At 52.9% G+C, this 21,357-nt stretch overlaps 1 protein-coding gene across 8 annotated transcripts in view; it reads left to right on the top strand.

Annotated features, from left to right (window-relative positions):
- The window catches only part of EXTL3 (exostosin like glycosyltransferase 3), a 147,212-nt gene extending 126,416 nt beyond the window's left edge, over positions 1-20,796 (top strand). For all 8 annotated transcript variants that reach the window (XM_036379655.2, XM_036379653.2, XM_036379651.2 and 5 more), the window contains 4 exons: positions 12,729-12,856; positions 15,626-15,770; positions 16,205-16,333; positions 17,497-20,796. In XM_036379655.2, coding sequence (XP_036235548.1) covers positions 12,729-12,856; positions 15,626-15,770; positions 16,205-16,333; positions 17,497-17,706 — 612 coding nt within the window. In that variant the 3' untranslated portion in view covers positions 17,707-20,796. The remainder of the gene's footprint in view (positions 1-12,728; positions 12,857-15,625; positions 15,771-16,204; positions 16,334-17,496) is intronic.
- Positions 20,797-21,357: the final 561 nt, after the last annotated feature.

The raw sequence follows: 21,357 nt of genomic DNA, 5'->3' as shown, positions 1-21,357 counted from the left end.
TGGTCCTTAATTCCCAACTCATACTGGTTTGTGGGAGTCTGGATTCATCCCAGCCATGTGTTTGGCACTAATTATTGATGGAAGCATTTTTTCCTCCTGGATTTTGTTGGAGCAAGTATTAAAAGCCTTGGGATAAATCAAGCTTTGAAGGGCACGACATTGCCCATGGCTTGAGTTCTCTGCTCTTCTGGGTAGAAGAGTGATGAGCTGGTGTGAGACATGGACCGGGTAAAGCAGGATTTAGTCAAGGATTCCAGCAATTAGGATCCAGAAACTGAAGTTTATGAGCAAAGGGAAATTCTGTAGAAACCTGTCTAGACCTGGTATCCAGACTGGCTCTGCCACCTGGAGGGAAAATTGTGTGTTTGTGGAAAATGCCTCTCCCTTTATTTGGCCACATTCAGGGGGACATCCCAGCCCTGTCCTGTGCTGTTGGAGCTGATGGAAATTGCAGTTCTCCATGAGTTGTGCTCCTGGAACAGCAGGAACAAGGGCCAAAATTCCCATTTGGGGTTTGTGGTGTGGGTGCTGGGACAGTTCCATAAAGGAGCTCTCGTCCCTCCACGATGGATTTGAGGGCAGGCATGCTGGCAGCAAAGCTGTTCTCATTTCACCCAGAGCTTCCCCAGTGAGATCTCAGCCTTCTCATCTCAGAAGTCCCTGGAAGGCTCCTGGTCTGGAATCCACCTGGAAGCCAAAAGTGAGTTTATGTGCCTGAGTGCTTTATGGTTGCTGCTCCCAGGCACATAAACATGAATAAATCCACTGTCTTCTTCCCATCAAAACAATAACCTCCCTGCAAACTTGATGGCTTCTTGGCTCTGCTTCTGTATCAGAGTCTATATTCCAGGTTTTTAGTAGCTGCTCAGTGAGTTACAGCCTGACTCCAATTCCCTCCTCCCTTTGTTGGGCTGTGATGTTCATTTGGATGCCCTCAGATACAAATTTTTGCACTGAAGCTCTTGTGGGATGGGTCAGAGCAGCTTTGAAATGCTGGAAACATCTCGGAGCATCCTTGGGTGTGATGTATTCCAAAGAATGAGATGCACCAATGGGAACAAATGTACAAATAATGGCACCTGCTCTGTCAGGTGTTTTGTTTTCCTGCTGGGGTGGAAATCCTGTCTGACAGATCTCCAGGAGGAACCTGCTGAAGAAGTGATTGCACAACAATACAGAGGATTTGCACTGAGAAAGCCTCTGGTAATTAAAGCAGCCGGGCTGTCAGCCAAAGAGCAAAGTGTGGAGAGATAAGCTCTGCCTCACTTGGTGAGCAGAAAGGAGGTATTTCCAATAATCCCCTGGGACCACAGCCCTTGGATTTCCAGCACTCTGCTGCTCCTCTCTGCCTCTCTGCTGTGCATTTCTGTGGCTCCAGCATGGAAGTTGTGGGATTTCCTCCCATGCCATGGCCTGGTGCTGCACGGCTCCGATGTCCTGGCAAGGGGAGGAGACCTCAGGGGTGCTCCTGATCCCCCTCCTGACTTTTCCATCTCCTGTCTCACAGATGAGATGTGACAGCCCCTCTCAAATCCACCCCAAGCTCCCAGTCTGTTTGCTGCCAGACTTCTCAGCAGGGATCAGGGGACTGGCAATGTGCCTTTTCCAGGGAAATCGGAAGTGCAGGAATTAGCTGAGGGAGATCTGGGCTTTCAAACTTTAGAAGTTTTGGGGTTTTGATTCTTTATTGAAATCTGGTTTTGGGGAGCTGCAGCCTGTGAATGGTTCTTGGGCTCTTGTGTAGCTGTTCCAGGCTCTCCTTTGGCTCTTCCAGGGGTAACAAGGAGCTCCTACCTGCCCTGACACAGCTCTGGGTGCTCCACTGGGACAGTGAGGCAGGCAGGGAAAATGAAGATGTTTGCCAAAATAAGGCCAGGCTTCCCCAGTCAGTTCCTAGTGCAGCTCTGCCCTGCCTGGTGCAGTGGCAGCTTCCCTGTGATTCCCAAAACAGACCCAGGAGATGGAAACCAGTTCAGAACAAGCTGCTGTGCTCCTCAGGCTCTCTCTGCTCCAGGGATCTGCAGCTGGCCCTGCCAAACTCCTGCTGAGTCCCAGGGCTCTGAGTTATGTCAGACAGGAGGGTGGGACCTGTCCCCAGGCTCACTGGCTGCACACATCATTCCTGAGCTGTTGGTGTTTGCCAGGCTGGGAAGTTTTTGCTACCCACAAGTGATTTGAATCCCTCATCCCTGAGCTCCAGGAAGGATCACTGCACCTTTTGGATGGAGTTAGGAGCTGCTGCCTGCCCTTTTTGTGTGTTCTCTTTCTCAGCATTGGTCCCAAATGGCATCTCTGTGTTTTCTCTGATATTAGCAGAGTGGGTTTGGTACAGGCAGTGTGAGGAAGGTGTCCCCATTTCATCAGAACAACCTCTCTGCTGTTAAAATTGCCACTAAAGCAGCCAAGGGGTATTTGGAGAGGAAGAAGAGGCACAGAGGATGAAGCTCAGAGTTGACAAATAACAGTGTGCAGATGTCCTGGTGGTGCTGAATCCCTGCTGGGGACACTCCTGCTGCCATCCATTGTCACCCTGGGGTGTTCCAGCTCTGGCATCTGGGACTGGGCAGAATTCCATTGGAATTTTCAGGCCTTGAATACCAAGACAGGATTTGCCAGGTGAAAACAGCCAGGTTGATCCAGCTGCAGCTTGAGAGAGAATTGAGAAAGAACAGTGACATCTGTCAGGACATCACACGTGGCACATGCTGGGGCACCTCCAATGCCAGGTTCAGTTTGGGGACCCTTGTGGCAAGAGAGACCCTGAGGGGCTGGAGAGTGTCCAGGGATGGGAATGGGGCTGGGGAAGGGGCTGGAGCACCAGGAGGGGCTGAGGGAGCTGGGAAAGGGGCTCAGCCTGCAGAAAAGGAGGCTCAGGGGGGCCCCTGTGGCTCTGCACAACTCCTGACAGGAGGGGACAGCCAGGGGGGTCGGGCTCTGCTCCCAGGGAACAGGGACAGGAGGAGAGGGAACGGCCTCAAGCTGTGCCAGGGGAGGGACATCAGGAGGGATTTCTCCATGGAAAGGGTGGACAGGCACTGGAAGTGCCCAGGGCAGGGCTGGAGTCCCCATCCCTGAGGTGGTTTTAGAACATGTGGATGTGCTGGGTGTGGATCATGGATTAATGGTTTGATCCCCTTTGATCTCTCCAGCCTTAATGATTCTGTGATTCCATGAGGACACCTTTGGGAATTGCCCATTCCACTGCAAAAAAAACCTAAAAATTTGGGTTATCAGTATCAAAACTCTCAAAAGAGCGAGCTCTTTCTTCTTGAAATGACTTTTTTTTGGCTTCCCAGCAAACAGCAGCTCATAAATCTGGCTCGTGGTCCCAGACCTGCCAGTGGAAGTTGGATCATGAGCTTTGCACTCTGCAGTTTTTCCCTGTGAGCTTTCATGAAAAGCACACACAGGAATTTTGGGAAGTTGAGAAGGGAATGAGCTGCAGCAGTGGAAGTATTGGAACATGACAGCGTGTTATCCCAGGGACCTTCTTTGAGCCAAATAATTACAATTAATTGTAAAATAAATCTAATTGGACAGCCAGCTCCATGTGCATCTCTAATTGCACAGCCACTAACAGCAACACACAGAGAATAAAAATCAGAATCTGCATCCCTTTCATGTTAAAAGGAGCATCCTTCTCCTTTCCTTTCTCTGGGAAGATGCACAGCTGCTCCTGTATGAAAATGAACAAATAATCAGTTTTATTTGGATCTCAAGCTGTTTTCTCCTCTCAGAGATGAGCGACCCACTGATCTCAGCTGAGGAGTTTATAGGGAGACCAAGTGTTTGCACATTTTCTGTGCATGGACACAGCATCATAAAAAAAAGCCTTTCCATGGTGTCTTCCTGTGTGGTTTTGTTCTCAGCAGGGGATAATTTATGCTGGGTTTTATGTTGCATTATTTAATTACACGTATTTTTAAAATGCCTCTGTTTTGCCAATTTACATTCAGCCTGCGCTGCCTTCGGATGGCTTTGGAGCTAAATACCCTTCTGATACCTCTGGAGATGAGTCTTAAAATAGTCTATAAATCCTTTTAATTCAGAGTTGGAAAATGCTCTAAGTCAGAGGTAGCAAAGCTGGGGGTTCAGGGCATAAAGGAGGGGCTGTGGCTGTTTCAAGGTGAAGAGGAAGGAGCAGGGAATAATTAATACAGGACAAAGGGATAACAGTAACTTCCCAATCCATCTTTACAAGGCAGGATTAAAGGGAAAACAAGAAGGTGAAGAATTGCCAGGGGAAACCACTGTAAAAACCAGGGACAGCTCCTCAGGCAATGCATGACTGAGGAAACATCCTGCTAAGAGTGTCAGGGCTGGGCTGGATGCTCAGATAAATGGATTTTTTTGGAAATCCAGAGGATTTCTATGGGATGGGTGAGGACCGATGTCCCCCTTGGACACCACAGCTCCATCCAAGCACGTCCTGGGACTCATCCAGTCCTGGAACAAAGCTGGGAATGGTGAGGGTGGTTGGTGGGGACAGACCAGTCCCGAGAGGAGCACATCCCCTGTGGCTTTGCCTGGATGCAGGAGGATCCAGGATCTCCCTCAGGATGGATCTGGATGTGCCTTTAGGAGCTGAGGTCCCAGCCATTCCCATTTATTGATTTATCAGGATCGTGTTAACCCCAGGGTAACACCCAAATATCTTCGTCCAAACACCTCAGAGCTGCTTTTTGTGTATCTGCGATTTCACCTCCACATCCCAAGTTTTTTAAACATTCATTATCACAAACACAAAAGAACATCTATTTTTTTTTTTTTTTTTACAAAATGCCAGCCTGCTCAGTCAGATCTGGCAGTGTGTCTGGAAGGAGCTTTGACACCCTGCTCACACAGTGTCAAAGTGCAGGGCAGCAATTCCTGCTGGATTTGCAGCTCATCCAGAGCTGCCACCAACGCCCTGGAGCCCCGTGTTGTGCCAGACTCATTTCCTCGAGTTTTTGGGTCTGTCTTGGGAAAAAAGAGCGTGGTTTTGGGGAGGAAAGGCATCATCCCAGGGGCTTGGCTCTGGTGGAAATGCCATGCTGGCATCCCATCTCCTCCCTGCCCATGAGCCTCACATTGTATCGAGCGAGGCCAGATTATTTTATTTCTCATGAAATGAAGAACTCCTGGCTGAGCCAAAGGCCTGGATCTGTGCTGCTGGCTTTGGAAAGCAGGATGCTGGCCAGCAGGAGCTGGATGAATTTCTCTCCTCTGAGGGTTTTCTCATGGTGGGAGTTGAGGTTGGCAGGAGGGAGAAGGTTCTGCCTGGGCAGGGCAGGACATCAGCGCCGCTGGGTGTGAGGCTGCACTTGGAAACCTTCAATGAGCACCACCATGGTTGTCCTTGGTAGGGGCAGCCAAGCAGATTTGAGGTCTGGGCTGAGAGCCACAGTGATCCCTGCCAGCTTTTGTGGAGCAGCTCAGCTTGCCCAGAACAGGTAGTGATAAAACACTGAGAAAATGGAGTTTAAAATGTGGCCGTGGTCAGGCTCACGGGATTGCCTCCAATGTCATCTCACTGGGATTGGGCTGCAGAGATCTTGGGTGGCACCTCTGGTGGTGACAGAGCTCCTTTGGCTGCTCCTTGGCACCTGCCCTGGCAGAGAGCTTGGCTGCTTGTCATGGAGCCAGCGTGCCTGGACTCAGCCTCTTCTCTCCTTCCATGGAACGAGACAGAGCTCAGAGACACCAGGATCAAAGCAAAGGGAACCTCAGGGGTGTAGTTTCCATATGGAGCCTCGCCCAGTGCCAGAATTCCTGCTGGAGCCAGGATGTTGAGAGAATCACAGAATCATTCAGGCTGCAAAAACCCTTCAGGGCCATCGAGTCCAGGCTGTGCCCAATCCCCACCTTGTCACCGAGTGCCACATCCAGCCCTTCCCGGGACACCTCCAGGAATGGGGACTCCAGACCTCCCTGGGCAGCCCCTTCCAATGCCCAACCACCCTTTCCATGAGGAAATTCCTGCTCTTTACCCAGCCTGAGGCTTTGTCCCTGTCTGACACCCCACATTTGTTGCTTGGCTCAGTGCAAACTCGTTCTGAGAGCTTCACTTCCAAAAAAAATGACCCAGCTTCCAGGAGATGCTGTTTGGTGGCACCAGGCAGAGTTTTTGTCTTTCTTCTGCCCATCTCTGGTTTCATTTGCAGAGCAGAAAGTGCCAGTCTGATCTCACACCTCATCTGCAGGGGAGCAGGAGTGGGAGTAAAGGATGTGATTTATTCAGTTTATGGATCTGCACGCCCTTCCCTCCTTCCAGGGAGTGTTGTCAATAACCCCAGCACTTGGGCCTGATGTGTAGAGGGAAGGGACTCTGGTGGATCTCAGTCTGTGGGTCTCAACTGCCAATCCAGGCAACTTTCTTAATAAAAACATGTCTGGATTTGGCCAAATTCAGTTGTTGAAAATAAAGGATGAAAATAAAAAATTCAGGAGTTGAAAAGAAATGTATGTGACAGGGTGGCTTCAGGGATACTTGGGACTCATTGTTCCCTTTTCCCAGATTTGCCACCTCCCAAAGTCCTCCAACAGAGCCCTTCCTGACCTCTCTTAAGCCTCAATTGGCTGATTTTTAATTGATTTCTTCCCCACATGTGCACATAGGAGAGCTGGAGAAGCCTTGGCAGAGAGGAAGGAGGGTGGGAAGGGACCCTGCTCAGCTGGGAAGGAGGATGTGGGTGGGATGAAGATCAGCAATGGTGGCACCTCTGGAGCCAAGTTCCAAGCCTGGGCTGCTCAGACTGATCACCCACTGTGAGAAATGGATTTATAAATAATTCCCAAAACCTGACAGAAGGCTCACACAGTTCTGTACATCTGGATGCAAAGTCTGAGATAAGGTGAGCTGCCTTAGCAAGGCCATGGAATAGAGATGACATTGTTGAGAGAGAGATTGAACCAGGAACAAGTTTCAACAAGTTTCAAAATATGGCCTTGCAAAAAGACCAGATATTTTAATGAATTAGAACTGTGCAAGATGCATTGTGGGGTAAAAATAAAGGTGATTGGTGTTAGAAGTGTTAGCAGCATTGTGTGGCAAAAGCTGGGAAACATTTCTAAGGTATTGTAACCAGGAAATAGGGTGGCTTCTGCTGGAATGATGTTGAGTTTTACATCTCTTGTGTCTCACCCTTCTACAAGACTGAAAATGGAATAAAATTGTTTAAAAAGCCTCTCAGCTGCCCCATCTCTGTAAAAGCTGGGAAAACCAAGAAGTGTCCTGATCCAGGAGATGAGTTAACCCTTTCTGATCCAGGAGATGAGTTAACCCTTTCTGCATGGAGAGGGTCCAAGTCCTGTTCTTCAGAGAAGCAAAGGGAGCTCGTGGTGTCCCCACCCCACCCTGCTTTTCCCCCCAGCCCATTGGGGTAGAATCTCTCACCTTTGGCAAAGATGGAAATTTGGTTCCTTCTCCTGAGAGCTCGTTCACAGCTCTCCTAAGGGCACCCTCCAGGCTTTTTTCCCCTGACAGAGACCTGACATGAGCAATGAGGCACCCAGGTTCTTGCAGAGTTTGCTCTTTGCCCAGGAATCAATCCAGTTCACTGAGCTGAGCTGTCAAAACTTCTCCAAGGGCACAGGCATTCCTCATGTTTTCACCATCAAATGATATGTGACACTTAATTTAAAGCTTAAGCATGAAGCCTCACCAGCAAGGAGATTGCTGGAAGGTATTGATTTTGCTGCTTTTTTTGGTGTTTATGTATAAAAATGTACTTTAAAGTATTGGTAAAAGGACATTATTGCTGGGCAGACTCTGGATTTATGCTCTGGTTTAGTTTTCTCTCAGTTTTTTTTAAGATTCATTTGTCCAGTGTGTCTGTGAACAACAAAATAATGGCAGGAAATGGATGTGATGGATTTGTGGGGTTTTGTGCTCCTCTAATCAAACAAATCCCAGGTTGTGGAACTGAATCACCTGGAACTGATTTTCTAACTGATTTTCTTCTCCTTCTAAAAGGAGTAGAAGCTTCTGATGTGGTCTCTTGGGTGCTTAGAGGCATTTTAGGTGTCTCCAAACTTTGCAAAGTGCTCAGGAGATTCATGGGTTTGAGCTCTGGGCCTTTTAGCTGATGGCAAAGCATTTTAAAGAGAATTAGTCCCAAACAAAAGTCAAAAATAACCAAAATAAGGCAGAGTCTGGGGTCTGGAGGAGTTGGAATTTGGTGCAGGACCCAGCACTGGTGCTCTGCTCTGAGTTTGGAGCTCTTGCTGTGAGGGGAGGTGGGGGCTGGTGATGGGCTGGGGTCTCTCTTGGGATTCTCTGGCTGATTTTGTGTCCTCCTCACTGCTTGAATCCCCTTGGGAAGGAGAACTGCTGACTCCCTGTGCTACAGCTAGGGCTGAGGGAACATCTTTCCTTGGGGTTCGACAAAGCTCTTGGCTCCAGACCATGAAGGAGCAAAGTTGTGGCAAAATTGGTCATTAAAATGATGGAAGGGCAGGAGAAGCAGTGCTGGGAGAGAGACTGAGACCTCAGAGTCTGAAAAAGGACAGAGAGAGGGTTGGTGATGGCATCTCTGGGCTCTTCTGGGGGTGAGACCCACCAGGGCAGGGGTGGGAGCTGAAGGGAGACAATTCCCAAGGAGCAGGGCTGGTGTTTGAGAGGAGAGGTGGATTCTGCCACTCTGGCTGGGAGCTCCTGGCAGAGCTCTCCCAGAGCCAGCCCCTCTGCCCTGGAGCTCACAGGAGGTTCATGTTGGTGGCTTTGAGGGTTCCAGAATGGTTTGGGTGGGAAGGAACCTTAAAGCCCATCTCATCCCACCCCTGCCATGGCCAGGGACAGCTCCCACCATCCCAGGTTGATCCAAGCCCTGTCCAGCCTGGCCTTGGATACTCCAGGGATCCAGGAGCAGCCACAGCTTCTCTGGGAATTCTATTCCAGGGCCTCCCCACCCTCCCAGGGAACAATTCCTTCCCAATATCCCATCTATCCCTGCCCTCTGGCAGTGGAAGCCATTCCCTGTGTCCTGTCCCTCCATCCCTTGTCCCAAGTCCCTCTCCTCTTGTATTTGCAGGGTTCCCAGATAAAGGAAGGAATGATGAATCTGACTCCATGTTCTTAGAAGGCTAATTTATTATTTTATGATACTATATTATATTAAAGAATACTATATTGTATAAAAGAATACTATACTAAACTATACAAAGAATACAGAAAGGATGCAGACAGAAGGCTAAAAGATAATAAAAACACAATAAAGAAAACTGGTGACTCTTTCCAGAGCCTCGAGACAGCTTGGCCATGATTGGCCAAAAGTCAAAACAATTCACATGAAACCAATGAAACAATCACCTGTTGGATAAACAATCTCCAAACACATTCCAAAGCAGCAAAACACAGGAGAAGCAAATCAGATCATTATTGTTTTCCTTTTTCTCTGAGGCCTCTCAGCTTCCCAGGAGAGGGATCCTGGGCAAAGAGATTTTTCCAGAAAATAGGATGGTGACACTCTCCAGCTCTCCTGGAGCCCCTTTAGGCTCTGGGATGGGCTCTGAGCTCTCCCTGGAGCCTTCCCTTCTCCAGGCTGGACTCACTCCAGCAGATCCAGCTCCTTCCCAGAGCTGGACACAGAGTGTGGAGTTGTCTCCTCCTGCTTCCCTCCTCACCCCATCCCCACCCTGATTCCTGCATCCCCTTTTCCAGCAGTTCCCAGGCAGAGAAGGAACCCCTGGGAGCATCCGCTGGCTCTGGATAACCCTTCAGCCAAGCCAGACACTGAGCTGAGTTTTGTGATGCTTCTCCACCTTGGGAAGGAGCAGGATCAGGAGCTCCTGTGCCAACATTGTCCCTGCTTTGTCCATGTCCTGATGAAACCACAGAGCTCCTGGGGTGGGAATGCTGCTGGCTCAGCTCTGGCCCTGCTTTTCCATAGCCCAGAGCTGCCCAGTTTGCTCACTTGCAGTAAATTGTTGGTGCTTTTGATGGCTCTTCAGTGCAATATTCAACATGTTTCTGCTGAGTTTTCCATCCCCCCTGGAGCTGTCAGCAGATGAAAGCTCCAAGACTGGCTTTCCATGGGAATTTAATCATCCCAGCTGTCACGCAGATCCCGATACAAATATTTCCACTGTTAATGGTTTCAGCGTGGGCTTTTTTGTGGGATCAGATGTAATCGTATTTAATGGAGTTCTCTTGCTGTGATGCTTTGGTCTTTTCACCAGGCTGGGCTTAATTTTTTAAATTAAGATTGTTCAGAGCAGAAGCAGGGAAAGGACTGGAGGGATTGAATGGGGTGGGAAATGTGGCATGGACAGAGTGGCTTTGGATCAGCTGAAAGTGTAAGAGCAGGGGAAAGGATGCAGGGTGGATGGGGCTGTCAGGAACGATGTGAAACTGTGCCAAGGGAAGGTTAGGGTGGATATCAGGAAAAGGTGCTTCCCTAGAGGGTGTCAGGCACTGGAACAGCTCCCCAGGGCTTGGTGACATTCCCAAGGCTGCCAGGAGCATTTGGACAGTGCCCTCAGGGGTGCACAGGGTGGGATGGTTGGGGTGTCTGTGCAGGGATTGGACTGGGTGGTCCTGGTGTGCTCCTTCCAGCCCCATGATTCTATCCCATGATTCTTGGAAGAGGGAGAAATTCAGGAGGATTTTCCAGGTGTGTGGTTGAGGTGGGGGAATTGCTGGAGCTGCTGCTGGGCTGAGCCAACACTTGGTGGCTTCGGAGCACTCCCCATCCCAGGGCCACTGTGGAGACCCTGGGGGACATTCCCTGGTTTAGGGAGACCCAAGAAGCTTTCCTCGAAAAGCTGTTAGACCCCATTGGCTCAGAGACCTTGGCACGGAGTCACAAACACCTGTGCCTTTGATTTCAGCCCATGGAAACAATTGCCAACTTTGTGTGAAGAGTTACAAGCCACAAGAGTTTGAGTAGAATGATAGTGAATTTGTCATGGGGTGAAAATGTAGAATTTTGGGGTTTTTAGAATGGGGGTTCAAGAGGCAAGATGGAGGAATCTGGGCGTGTCCTGTCCTTCTTCTCCTTCTTCTTGGCCTCCATTTTCTGCTGTGATGCTGGCACTTTTGGATTGGTTTAGAGTAGAAGCTCACTGTCTAACATAGGTGATAGGTACTGGAAAATTATTGTAAATAAAGTACACCTAATTTTTAGTTTAAAAAGATAACACCACCCTGAGGGCGGGCACTGTGCCACAACCCAACCTGCTGGACAGATCTCAGCAGGTCAGAGAAATAATGTAATAGATGTATTAGATAAGAGAAAATGTAATAGATAAGAGAAAATAAACAACCTTGAAAACCAGAGCTGAGGAATCTCGACTTCTTCTTCGGTCGCAGGGCTTGGAAAAAAGACTCTTTAATACCTCGGGAGCCATTTCAGTAACACAAAACCCGAACCTCACCTTGTGTCCTGCAGCCCCATAAATGTCACTGCCACCTGCAGTCCTCAGGGCCACCACAGCTGGCACAGCCCAGCCCCAAACCCTCACCTTGTGCCCTGCAGCCCCATAAATGTCCCTGATGCCACTGCCACCCGCAGCTGTCTGGGCCACTCTCGGAGTCTCTGTGGTCAGGATGAGCCCGAGATGTGTCAGAGTCTCTTTTCCCAGCCTGGCAGCTGAAGAGGGAGTCAGGATTCTTCTGTTCTGGTTTTCAAGGTTGTTTATTTGCTTTGTCTATAAAATTCTTTCTCTGGCCTGCTGAGGTCCGTTCAGCAGGTCAGACAGCGGCACACTGACCACCTCAGGGTGCTGTTATCTTTTCATACTAAAAACCACGTGTACATTATTTACAATAATTTTCCAATACCTATCACTTACGCTAGACAGTTTGTCTCCACTCTAAACCAATCCAAAAGTGCCAACATCACCCAGAAGATGGAGGCTAAGAAGGAGGAAGAAGGACAAAGCATGCCCAAATCCCTCCATCTTGGCCTCTGAACCCCCATTCTAAAAACTCAAAATTCTACATTTTCACCCTGTGATAAATTCACTATCATTCTATTCAAACTCTTGTGGCTTGTACATCTTCATATGAAGTTGGTAATTGTTTCCAAGGGCTAAAATCCAAGGCTCGGGTGTTTGTGACTCCATGCCAAGGTCTCTGAGCCCCCTGCCAGGGTCTCGAGTCCTCCAGGGCAGCCAGAGGAATGTCCTTGGTTCCCACAGGCCACCACAGCTGGCACAGCCCAGCCCCAAACCCCCACCCTGGGCTCTGCAGCCCCATAAATGTCAGTGCCACCCACAGGTCATCAGGGCCACCACAGCTGGCACAGCCCAGCCCCAAACCCCCACCCTGGGCTCTGCACCCCATAAATGTCACTGCCACCCGCAGTCCTCAGGGCCACCACAGCTGGCACAGCCCCAGCCCCAAACCCTCACCCTGGGCTCTGCACCCCATAAATGTCACTGCCACCCGCAGTCCTCAGGGCCACCACAGCTGGCACAGCCCCAGCCCCAAACCCCCACCCTGGGCTCTCACCCCATAAATGTCACTGCCACCCGCAGTCCTCAGGGCCACCACAGCTGGCAGCCAGCCCCAGCCCCAAACCCTCACCCTGGGCTCTGCACCCCATAAATGTCACTGCCACCCGCAGTCCTCAGGGCCACCACAGCTGGCACAGCCCCAACTCCAGCGCCCCACCCCTGGGCTCTGCAGCCCCTTAAGTGTCACTGCCACCCGAAGGTGTTCAGGGCCACCACAGCCCCTGCCCCAGACCTCCACCTGGTGCCCTGCAGCCCCATAAATGTCCCTGATGTCCCTGATGTCACCGCAGGTGGTGCGCACGGAGAAGAACAGCCTCAACAACCGCTTCCTGCCCTGGGATGAGATCGAGACCGAGGCCATCCTGTCCATCGACGACGACGCCCACCTGCGCCACGACGAGATCATGTTCGGCTTCAGGTGAGCCCTCCCCAAAACTGCTCCTCTCCACAGCCAGGATCTGCCCAGGGAGCAGCCAGGGGCACAGACAGGGCGGATCTGCCCAGGGATGGGCACAGCAGGCACAAATGTCCCTCCATGATGTGAATGTCCCCCAGCAAAGGGAGATGATGTCCCCCTTGGAGATGATGTCACCCCAAAGGCAGAATGTCCCAGCAAAGGGAGATGATTTCCCCAGCTGGGAGATGGTCCCTTTTCAAATGGAGATGATGTCCTGTGGCAAAGGGAGATGATGTTCCTAAAGGCCCAGCAAAGGGAGATGAGCCACAGCAAGGGAGATGATGTCCCCAGGGGAGATGATGCTGCCTCCCTGTGACACTGGGTGTGACAGTCCAGCAGGCAAAGGCAGATGATGTCCCCCAGCAAAGGGAGATGATGTCCCCCAGGAGATGATGTCCCCCCAAAGGGAGATGATGTCCCCCCAAAGGGAGATGATGTCCCCAGCAAAGGGAGATGATGTCCCCCCAAAGGGAGATGATGTCCTCCAGGAAAGGCAGATGATGTCCCCCAGCAAAGGGAGATGATGTCCCCCCAAAGGGAGATGATGTCCCCCCAAAGGCAGATGATGTCTCCCACCAAAGGCAGGTTGTGCTGCTCTCACTCCCACCCTGTTCTGCTCCACATCCAGCTTTCCCCTGACTTTTCCCTGGCAAAAGCTTCCTGCTCACAGGGATGAGGGGGCTCCTGCTGGGGAGCTTTGTGCCAGCTGCTCCTGCAGCTCCTGCAGCCAGAGCTCCCTCCCTGCCAGGAGCTGCTGGGGAGCCACAAGGAGCCACAAGGAGCCACAAGGAGCCACAAGGAGCCACAAGGAGCCACAAGGAGCCACAAGGAGCCACAAGGAGCAGGGGCTGCCATTCCCAGTCAGAGAACACCCAGCAGCTGCCTGGGGGTGGGAGATGGGGACCAAAACCTGCTTGGGAGGGGAATTTAAAGGCACAAAATGCCTGGAAACCCACCAGGCTCCCTCAGAGAGATGAGAAATGAGGTGTGAGAGGGATTAAAGTGCAGGAGGAGGCGTCAGAATTCCTGGCTTCCTTTCCCTGCCCCATTCCAGGCTGTTTATCCAAACTTGGCTGTTTTCTCCCTTTTTTTGGTCTCTGTTTTGCTGATTAGCCCTGGAGAGCATCAAATGAAGGCCATTAAGTGCCCTGTGTTAATCTCACTCATATCCTTGCTTACAGACACCAGTTCCCACAAAGGCTCCCTGTGTTAACACATTCCCAGGAGCTGCCCACAGCAACTGTGCTTTGTCAAAACCTTGCTCCAGGCTTTGATTTTTGGGGCCAAAAGCATCGTGTTTGCCACTCAGGAGGGAGCTGGAGGCAGCTCTCTGAGCACCCCCAGAACGATTCTCCAGAGAAATCCTGATTTTTGTGGCTGAGCTGGGAGGGAAAAAGTGAAGATGTGGGAGAAGTGAAATGGTTTCAACTTCCAGCTTTTCTAAACAATCACCCTGGATTGACAGAACTGCAGCAAACAAGTACTGGGGGGAGGACAGAGGCAGGGAAGCTGCTGGTGGTGTTGATTCCTCAGGATAATCTTGGAATTTCGTTAATTGGAGGATTGAACAACAAACAAGTTTGTGCTCCGTCAGTGTAAGGAAAGCTCAGGGAATCTTCTGCTCTCCTCCTGTAGCTCTCCCAGAACAAGGCTTGTGGGAGAAACTCACATCCAAATGAGGGAAAAACCCAAAACTGGCACTTACTGCCCAGTTTTGTGCCTGGCAAGAAGGGAAAACCCTTCTGTGTGCACAGGGAGTTCTCTCCTGCAGTCTGGAGTCACAGCTTGGGCGCTGAGCAGCAGGGAGGGGAATGAACCATCCAAAGGAAGCCAAGCACCCCTGCCTGTGGAAGCTGGGTTTGTTTCCCAGCTCAGGCACCAGGCAGTGACTTTTTCCCTAATTATTGCAGCCAGTGTTGCAGCTCTCCTGGGGGATTTCTCTGGAGGAGCGTGAGCTGCAGATGAGAGCAGAACATTAAGCAATCCCACGCTCCACATGCAAAATTCAGGATTTCATTCCCAAGGCTGGACTGTGAGCACGTGTCAGGGTGAGGGAGGCACTCAGGGCTCTGGAGGCTTTTCCTCTGGGGCCAGAGCCCAGGGAGCTGCAGTTTGGGATGAGGAGCATCCTTGGCAATCCAGGCCTTCCCTCAGGAGACACTGGGGCCTTCAGCATCTCAGCAGCTTTTCACAGAATTATGGAATTACGGAATTTCCAGAGTCCTGGAATGGTTTGGATAGGAAGGGACCTCAAAGCTCATCCAGTCCCACCCCTGCCATGGCCAGGGACACCGTCTACTATCCCAGGGTGCTCCAAGCCCCGTCCAATCTGGCCTTGAAGCTTTCCTTAAGGGAGGTTGATGTTATCTGGGCTTTACTGAGCTGCTGGGAGATGGAAAGTCCCAGCGATTTGGGGAAGAGGCCAGGAGATGTTGGGCTCCTCCCAGGCTGAGCCTGGGCTGCTCTGGCTTTAGTTTTCTTTTAAACCTCCAGAACAGCCCTTATGAGCTACAAAATCCCTGATTTATGGATTAGGAGCCCTTTCCCTGTGCATGAGCAGCTGGGCTGTGCTCTAGGACAGGAACACATTGAACACATTTTCCTTTTTGCCCTTTGGGCATTCCTTGGATAAGCAGTTGCCAAACTCCTTTATGTACAGACCCCTCCATCCCTCAGGAGCTCTGGGTGGGCTCCCAGGTCAGGGTCTCATGGGCAGTTCTGTGTTTGCAGGGTGTGGAGAGAGGCCAGGGATCGCATCGTGGGCTTCCCGGGCCGCTACCACGCCTGGGACATCCCCCACCAGTCCTGGCTCTACAACTCCAACTACTCCTGCGAGCTCTCCATGGTGCTCACTGGTGCTGCCTTCTTCCACAAGGTGAGACCTCCCCACCCAGGGCTGCCCCTTCCTGCTCACAGCCACCTGAGGCTGCAGATCTGGGGGGTTGTGGTTTTTTTAAGGACAAATGTGGGAGCTTTCTGCTCCTTCCCCCTCACTTTCTCCAAACTGAAGCACAGCCAGAACCTGGTCCTGAGAAGGATCTGCAGTGGCTGTTCCTGCTGAATCCACAGCAGCATAGAACAGGATCTGAGGGGGCTGGAACCCCCATTCCTCAATTCCTGAGCTTCCAGGAGAGGGTGGTGGCTGTGGGAGGTTTGCTGCTGCTGTGGATCTCAGTGCGGGATCAACTCCATTATGGGGAACATCTCCACTGGGGTCCTTGAGTTTTGAGCCAGCCACACCCCACATGTCCCACGTGTTGCTGTCACCTGTGGGGCACCTGGAGGACACTGTGCCTTTCCCTGTTGCAGTACTATGCCTACCTGTACTCCTACGTGATGCCCCAGGCCATCAGGGACATGGTGGACGAGTACATCAACTGCGAGGACATCGCCATGAACTTCCTGGTGTCCCACCTGACCAGGAAACCTCCCATCAAGGTAAAGCACTGGCAGCCAGGGCCTTGTCCCAGGGCTGGCACTGCTGGAGAAGCTCTGCCTGGGAAGTGGGTGGTGTCTGCTCCAGGGAAATCCAGCTGCAGTGGGAAAGCTCAGCCTTTGGAATCAGCCACAGAGCAGGTGAAGTGAGGTTTGACATTACAGGATTGATCAGACTGAATTCCCTGTCTGGTGGAAGGTTCCCTGCCCATGACAGAGATGATCTCTGCTCTGGAGCCAGGCTGGGAGAGCTGGGGGTGCTCACCTGGAGAAGAGAAAGATCCAGGGAGAGCTCAGAGCCCCTTCCAGGGCTCTCTCCAGGAGAGCTGGAGAGGGACTTTGGACAGGGGATGGAGGGACACGACACAGGGAATGGCTTCCCACTGCCAGAGGGCAGGGATGGATGGGATATTGGGAAGGGATTGTTCCCTGTGAGGGTGGGGAGGCCCTGGCACAGGGGATCCACAGAGCAGCTGTGGCTGCCCCTGGATCCCTGGCAGTGTCCAAGGCCAGGCTGGAGCACCCTGGGACATTGGAGGGTGTCCCTGGCCATGGCAGGGGTGGGACAGGATGAGCTTTGAGCTCCCTTCCAACTCAACCCCTGCTGAGGTTCCCTCTGTATCCGAGCCCCCTGGCAGTGCCCGGGCTGGGCTGTGGGCAGTGTGGCACTGACACCTCTGTCCCTCCTGGCAGTGCCCGGGCTGGGCTGTGGCACTGACACCTCTGTCCCTCCTGGCAGTGCCCGGGCTGGGCTGTGTGGCACTGACACCTCTGTCCCTCCTGGCAGTGCCTGGGCTGGGCTGTGGCACTGACACCTCTGTCCCTCCTGGCAGTGCCTGGGCTGGGCTGTGGCACTGACACCTCTGTCCCTCCTGGCAGTGCCTGGGCTGGGCTGTGGCACTGACACCTCTGTCCCTCCTGGCAGTGCCCGGGCTGGGCTCAGGCACTGACACCTCTGTCCCTCCTGGCAGTGCCCGGGCTGGGCTGTGTGGCACTGACACCTCTGTCCCTCCTGGCAGTGCCTGGGCTGGGCTGTGGCACTGACACCTCTGTCCCTCCTGGCAGTGCCCAGGCTGGGCTGTGGGCAGTGTGGCACTGACACCTCTGTCCCTCCTGGCAGTGCCCGGGCTGGGCTGTGGCACTGACACCTCTGTCCCTCCTGGCAGGTGACCTCCCGCTGGACCTTCCGCTGCCCCGGCTGCCCCCAGGCGCTTTCCCACGACGATTCCCACTTCCACGAGCGGCACAAGTGCATCAACTTCTTCGTGAAGGTGTACGGGTACATGCCCCTGCTCTACACCCAGTTCCGCGTCGACTCGGTCCTCTTCAAGACCCGCCTGCCCCACGACAAGACCAAATGCTTCAAGTTCATCTAGGATGGGAGAGCTGGACCCTGCCAGCTCCCAGCTGAGGCAGGAGAGGCCGGCACGGGGCTGCTTTGGTGGGCTGTGAGTGCAGAAGGCTGTGGCAAATGGGCCAGCCTGGATTGGGATGGGCTCTTCCCTCTTCCCAAAGTGACTCACCCGGACAGGGAATGGGACCCTGTGGCTGCTGTGAGGACACACCCACGGATCATACACTGAGGAATGGCTCGCTGGCCACTGGCTCTGCCCCTTCGCTAGCCAAGGGCAGCCGTTCTTTTTAATTATAATTATTGTTATTTAAAATGAAAGTGTTTTAGATTTGCCACGTGAGGCGCTTTTTTTGTTTTCTTTTCCCTCCCCTCTCCCCACCTCATTTCCCCCTCTGGACCCTTCAGCCCATCCCAGGGTGCTGTAGCAAGGCCAGGTTGGAGGTGTTTGGGTGCAGCATCAGGGCAGCTCCTGTTATCTTCTGTCCCCATCCTTCCTCCCATGGCACAGCCCTTCCCACCCACCAGATCCTGGCTTCTCTTGCCCTGTGGCTACTACTGAGGCCTCTCAGGTGTCACCTGGTGAGGAGCCCTTTGCTCTGCTCCCCACTCTGATCCCCTGGAGAGGGGTGAGGTTGGCCTGGATGGTCCTGCCTGGCTCCAGCTCTGGCCCTGTGCTGCAGCCCAGGGGGTTCAGCTGCTGCTGTCTCAGTGTCTTTTCCCACCGTGTCCTGCTGATCCTCTAAAGACTGAGAATGTGTTTGGGGCTTAGGGAAGATCCACCTGCAGCACAGCCAGGGCTGGGGGTGCTGCAGGCTTCTGGAGGCTCTGACCCTTCTCTGTGCTCAGCCTGGGTGTGCCAGAGCTGCAATTCCCATTCTGCCTTGTCCCCATCCCAGAGCACACTGTGCCCGTGTTGGGTTTGCCATGGGCCTCAGCACAGCTGCCTTAACCCCAGCCCATCCTCACAGCCTGGCTTTGGGCTGTGTCTGAGGTTTAATGCCAACAGGAGCTTCCCAGAATCCCATCTTCACTGAGATCCTGTTGGGATCAGGTTCACAGCGTGGGTTTGGAGCTGGTTCCTCTCCCCCAGAGCAAAATGCTGTCACACTGTGACCACCCGAGCTCAGCTGCTGCTCCATCCTGCCTCAGCCCAGCTGGACATGAGGGAAGCACAGGAGGGAAGGGCAGAGCTTGGCCTCATGTGATGCTCTCCCTCAGCACATCCCAGATGTTTGTGAGCAGCCTGGAGAAGCTCTTGCTGGGTAGGTGGGAAGGTGACACTTGTGTGGTCACCTCAATGTCCCTGGTTTTCCTGGATGTCACCCCTGGTGTGTCTCTGGTGTGTGGGAGCAGGGATGGTCCAGCAGCAGCTCCTGGGCTGATTCCCAAGGCCAGCCCTGCCCATGTTCCTCCTGCACTACATTTTGGGGCCTCTCCAAACTCCTCTCCCCAGGTTTTCCTATCAGCACTGACACTTCCACCGTGGGAAGGGGAGGGAAGGAGCAGCCTGTTCCCAGCAGAGCCCACAGCTCGTGCCTTCACCAGCACCACTGACCACAGCAAAACACGGATCAAGAAATCTTTTCCTATGGTTTTCTTTCCCCCCTTTCCATTCCCTTTTTGTTTTAACATCAGATGCCCAAAATGCAGCACATGAAGTCTCAGAGTCTCCTTAAAAATGCCACGGGAAACTCCTGCGAGCTCTGGAACACCTGGAAGGATTCTCTGCCCCTGCCAGGGTGGAAATGTGGCACTTGTGAGGAGCTGTGTCAGCTCCAGCATTCCCAAGGGGCCTGAGCTCCTCTTGCAGGGCTTTAATTCCTTCCTCATTAGTGGAGGTTCGTTAGCAGTGATGCCGTGGCTCAGGTCCAGCCCAGGCCCGGGGTCAGCTCTGCCTTCCCAGCCCTCCTGGAGCACAGAGTGATGTGGGATGGACTGAACTTCATCCAAACACAGGCACTGCTCAGCAGCCTTCAGCCTTCCAAAATCCACAGGGAAATGTTACTCCAGGGAGAGCCTGGGGGAGCATGGATGGGAAGGGAAGTGTTGGCATTCCTTGTGGAGCTCAGGATGCTCAGGGTGTCAGAGCCCCAAGGCTGGGAATTCTGCTCTCCCTTGCTGAGTTTCAATTTGAGTTTCAATTCTGCTCTCCCTTGCTGAGTTTCAAGATGAGGCCAAATTGAGATCAGGGATCAGCAGAACAAATCCAGCTGTTCTTCCTCCCTCTCTTTGGCATTTTCCGAAGCTGTTTTTTTTTGTTGGGAGGGTCCCCCTGTCCACTGTGCTGGAGGAGGGACAGGATGTGCAGTGGGATCTCTCTGTCATGGGATGAATTCCTCCTTGCTCAGCGCCCCTAAAGGGAAGGATTTGGGGTGAAGGGGTAAAGAGGCTGCTCCTGGGAGATACCTGGGCAGCGGCAGCGTTGGGAGGGATGGAATTCTGTGGGGAAATGAAATGCCAGCAGGAACATCTTCCCCACCACAGGGCTGGTGCTGCCCCTCCCAGAGCTGCTGCAGCTCATTCCCAAATCATCCCAAACACCATGGAACCTCCTGGGTTACAGGATTGGCCTTCACAGCCCAGCTTTCTGCTCCTGGGACATGCCAGCACCTGAGCTGTCCTGAGGCCCCTCCACCAGGGAGGAGCACACTTTTCCAGAGAGTGCTCCTTCCCGTGCCACCATCCCAAACATCCTTCCTTGCTCCCAACCCGTTGTTCTCCCGGGATTTTCAGGGCATCCCAGGGTCACTCTGAAGCTCAGGTTTGGTTGGATGATACATCCCAGCTCCTGGGGCGCGTGGCCTCCACCATCCCAGCCCTGAGGAGCCGGGGAGGGCTCTTGGCAGCTGCACCTTTTCCCTGTTGCAGAGTTCCTGCTGCTTCCCCCGGGCACGGAGCGAGGCCTTTCCCGCTGTAAATAGCAACGACCGAGGTGACACGGCCCCGGCCCCGCCCATGTCACACGGCCCCTGCCCTCCCCTTGTGCCCACGGTGCTGCGAGCACCGGGATTTCAAATCCAACAGGAACTGAGAGACAAGGAACACTCCTTCGACACGAGCACAATGTTGAGTTTTTTGTAAAAGGTTCCAATAAATGGAGAGTTTAACTTGGGAGAGTCTTGGTGCCTCTTTGCTGGGGCTGGGAGAGGGGCCCAGCAACGGGGCTGTTGCTGCTCCTGGCCCTGGGACACCCCAAAACCAGGGACACCCCAAAACTTGGGACACCCCAAAACCAGGCATCTCCTGGGCTTCTGTTCCCACGGGGCAGGTGAGCTGGTCTGGCATGCTGGAAACTCCTCAGGGATGGCAGTGCCTGGAGCTAAACCCCACCGTGTCCCTGGTGAGCTCATGGCTGGGCCAGGAGAGCCCCTGGGAGGGGTTGGACCCTGAGTGGCTTCCAGGGATATCCCATCCCAGTTGTGCTGCTTGGGTGGGTGTTTGTAGGCAATTAAAGCAAACCTGCCCATCCTTGCCTGGGGATCCAGAGCCCAGAACCTTTAGGGACAGCTCCTGTGGCATTGCTGGCTCAGGATGCTCCTGGTTCCTCCTGTGCAGGAGGCTGAGTGGAAAATCCAAAAGGATCCACGAGGTTTGTAAAGAGATTCCCAGCTTCAAACCTGCAGGGCAGGAATGGAGCCAGCTGGGCCATGAGCCATGGGATCCCCTCCATGCT

The sequence above is a fragment of the Molothrus ater genome, chromosome 3, assembly GCF_012460135.2.
Source record: "Molothrus ater isolate BHLD 08-10-18 breed brown headed cowbird chromosome 3, BPBGC_Mater_1.1, whole genome shotgun sequence".
NCBI lineage: Eukaryota > Metazoa > Chordata > Aves > Passeriformes > Icteridae > Molothrus > Molothrus ater.
Note: the sequence above shows the minus strand (reverse complement) of the source record. Positions and strands in the feature narration are given on the sequence as shown.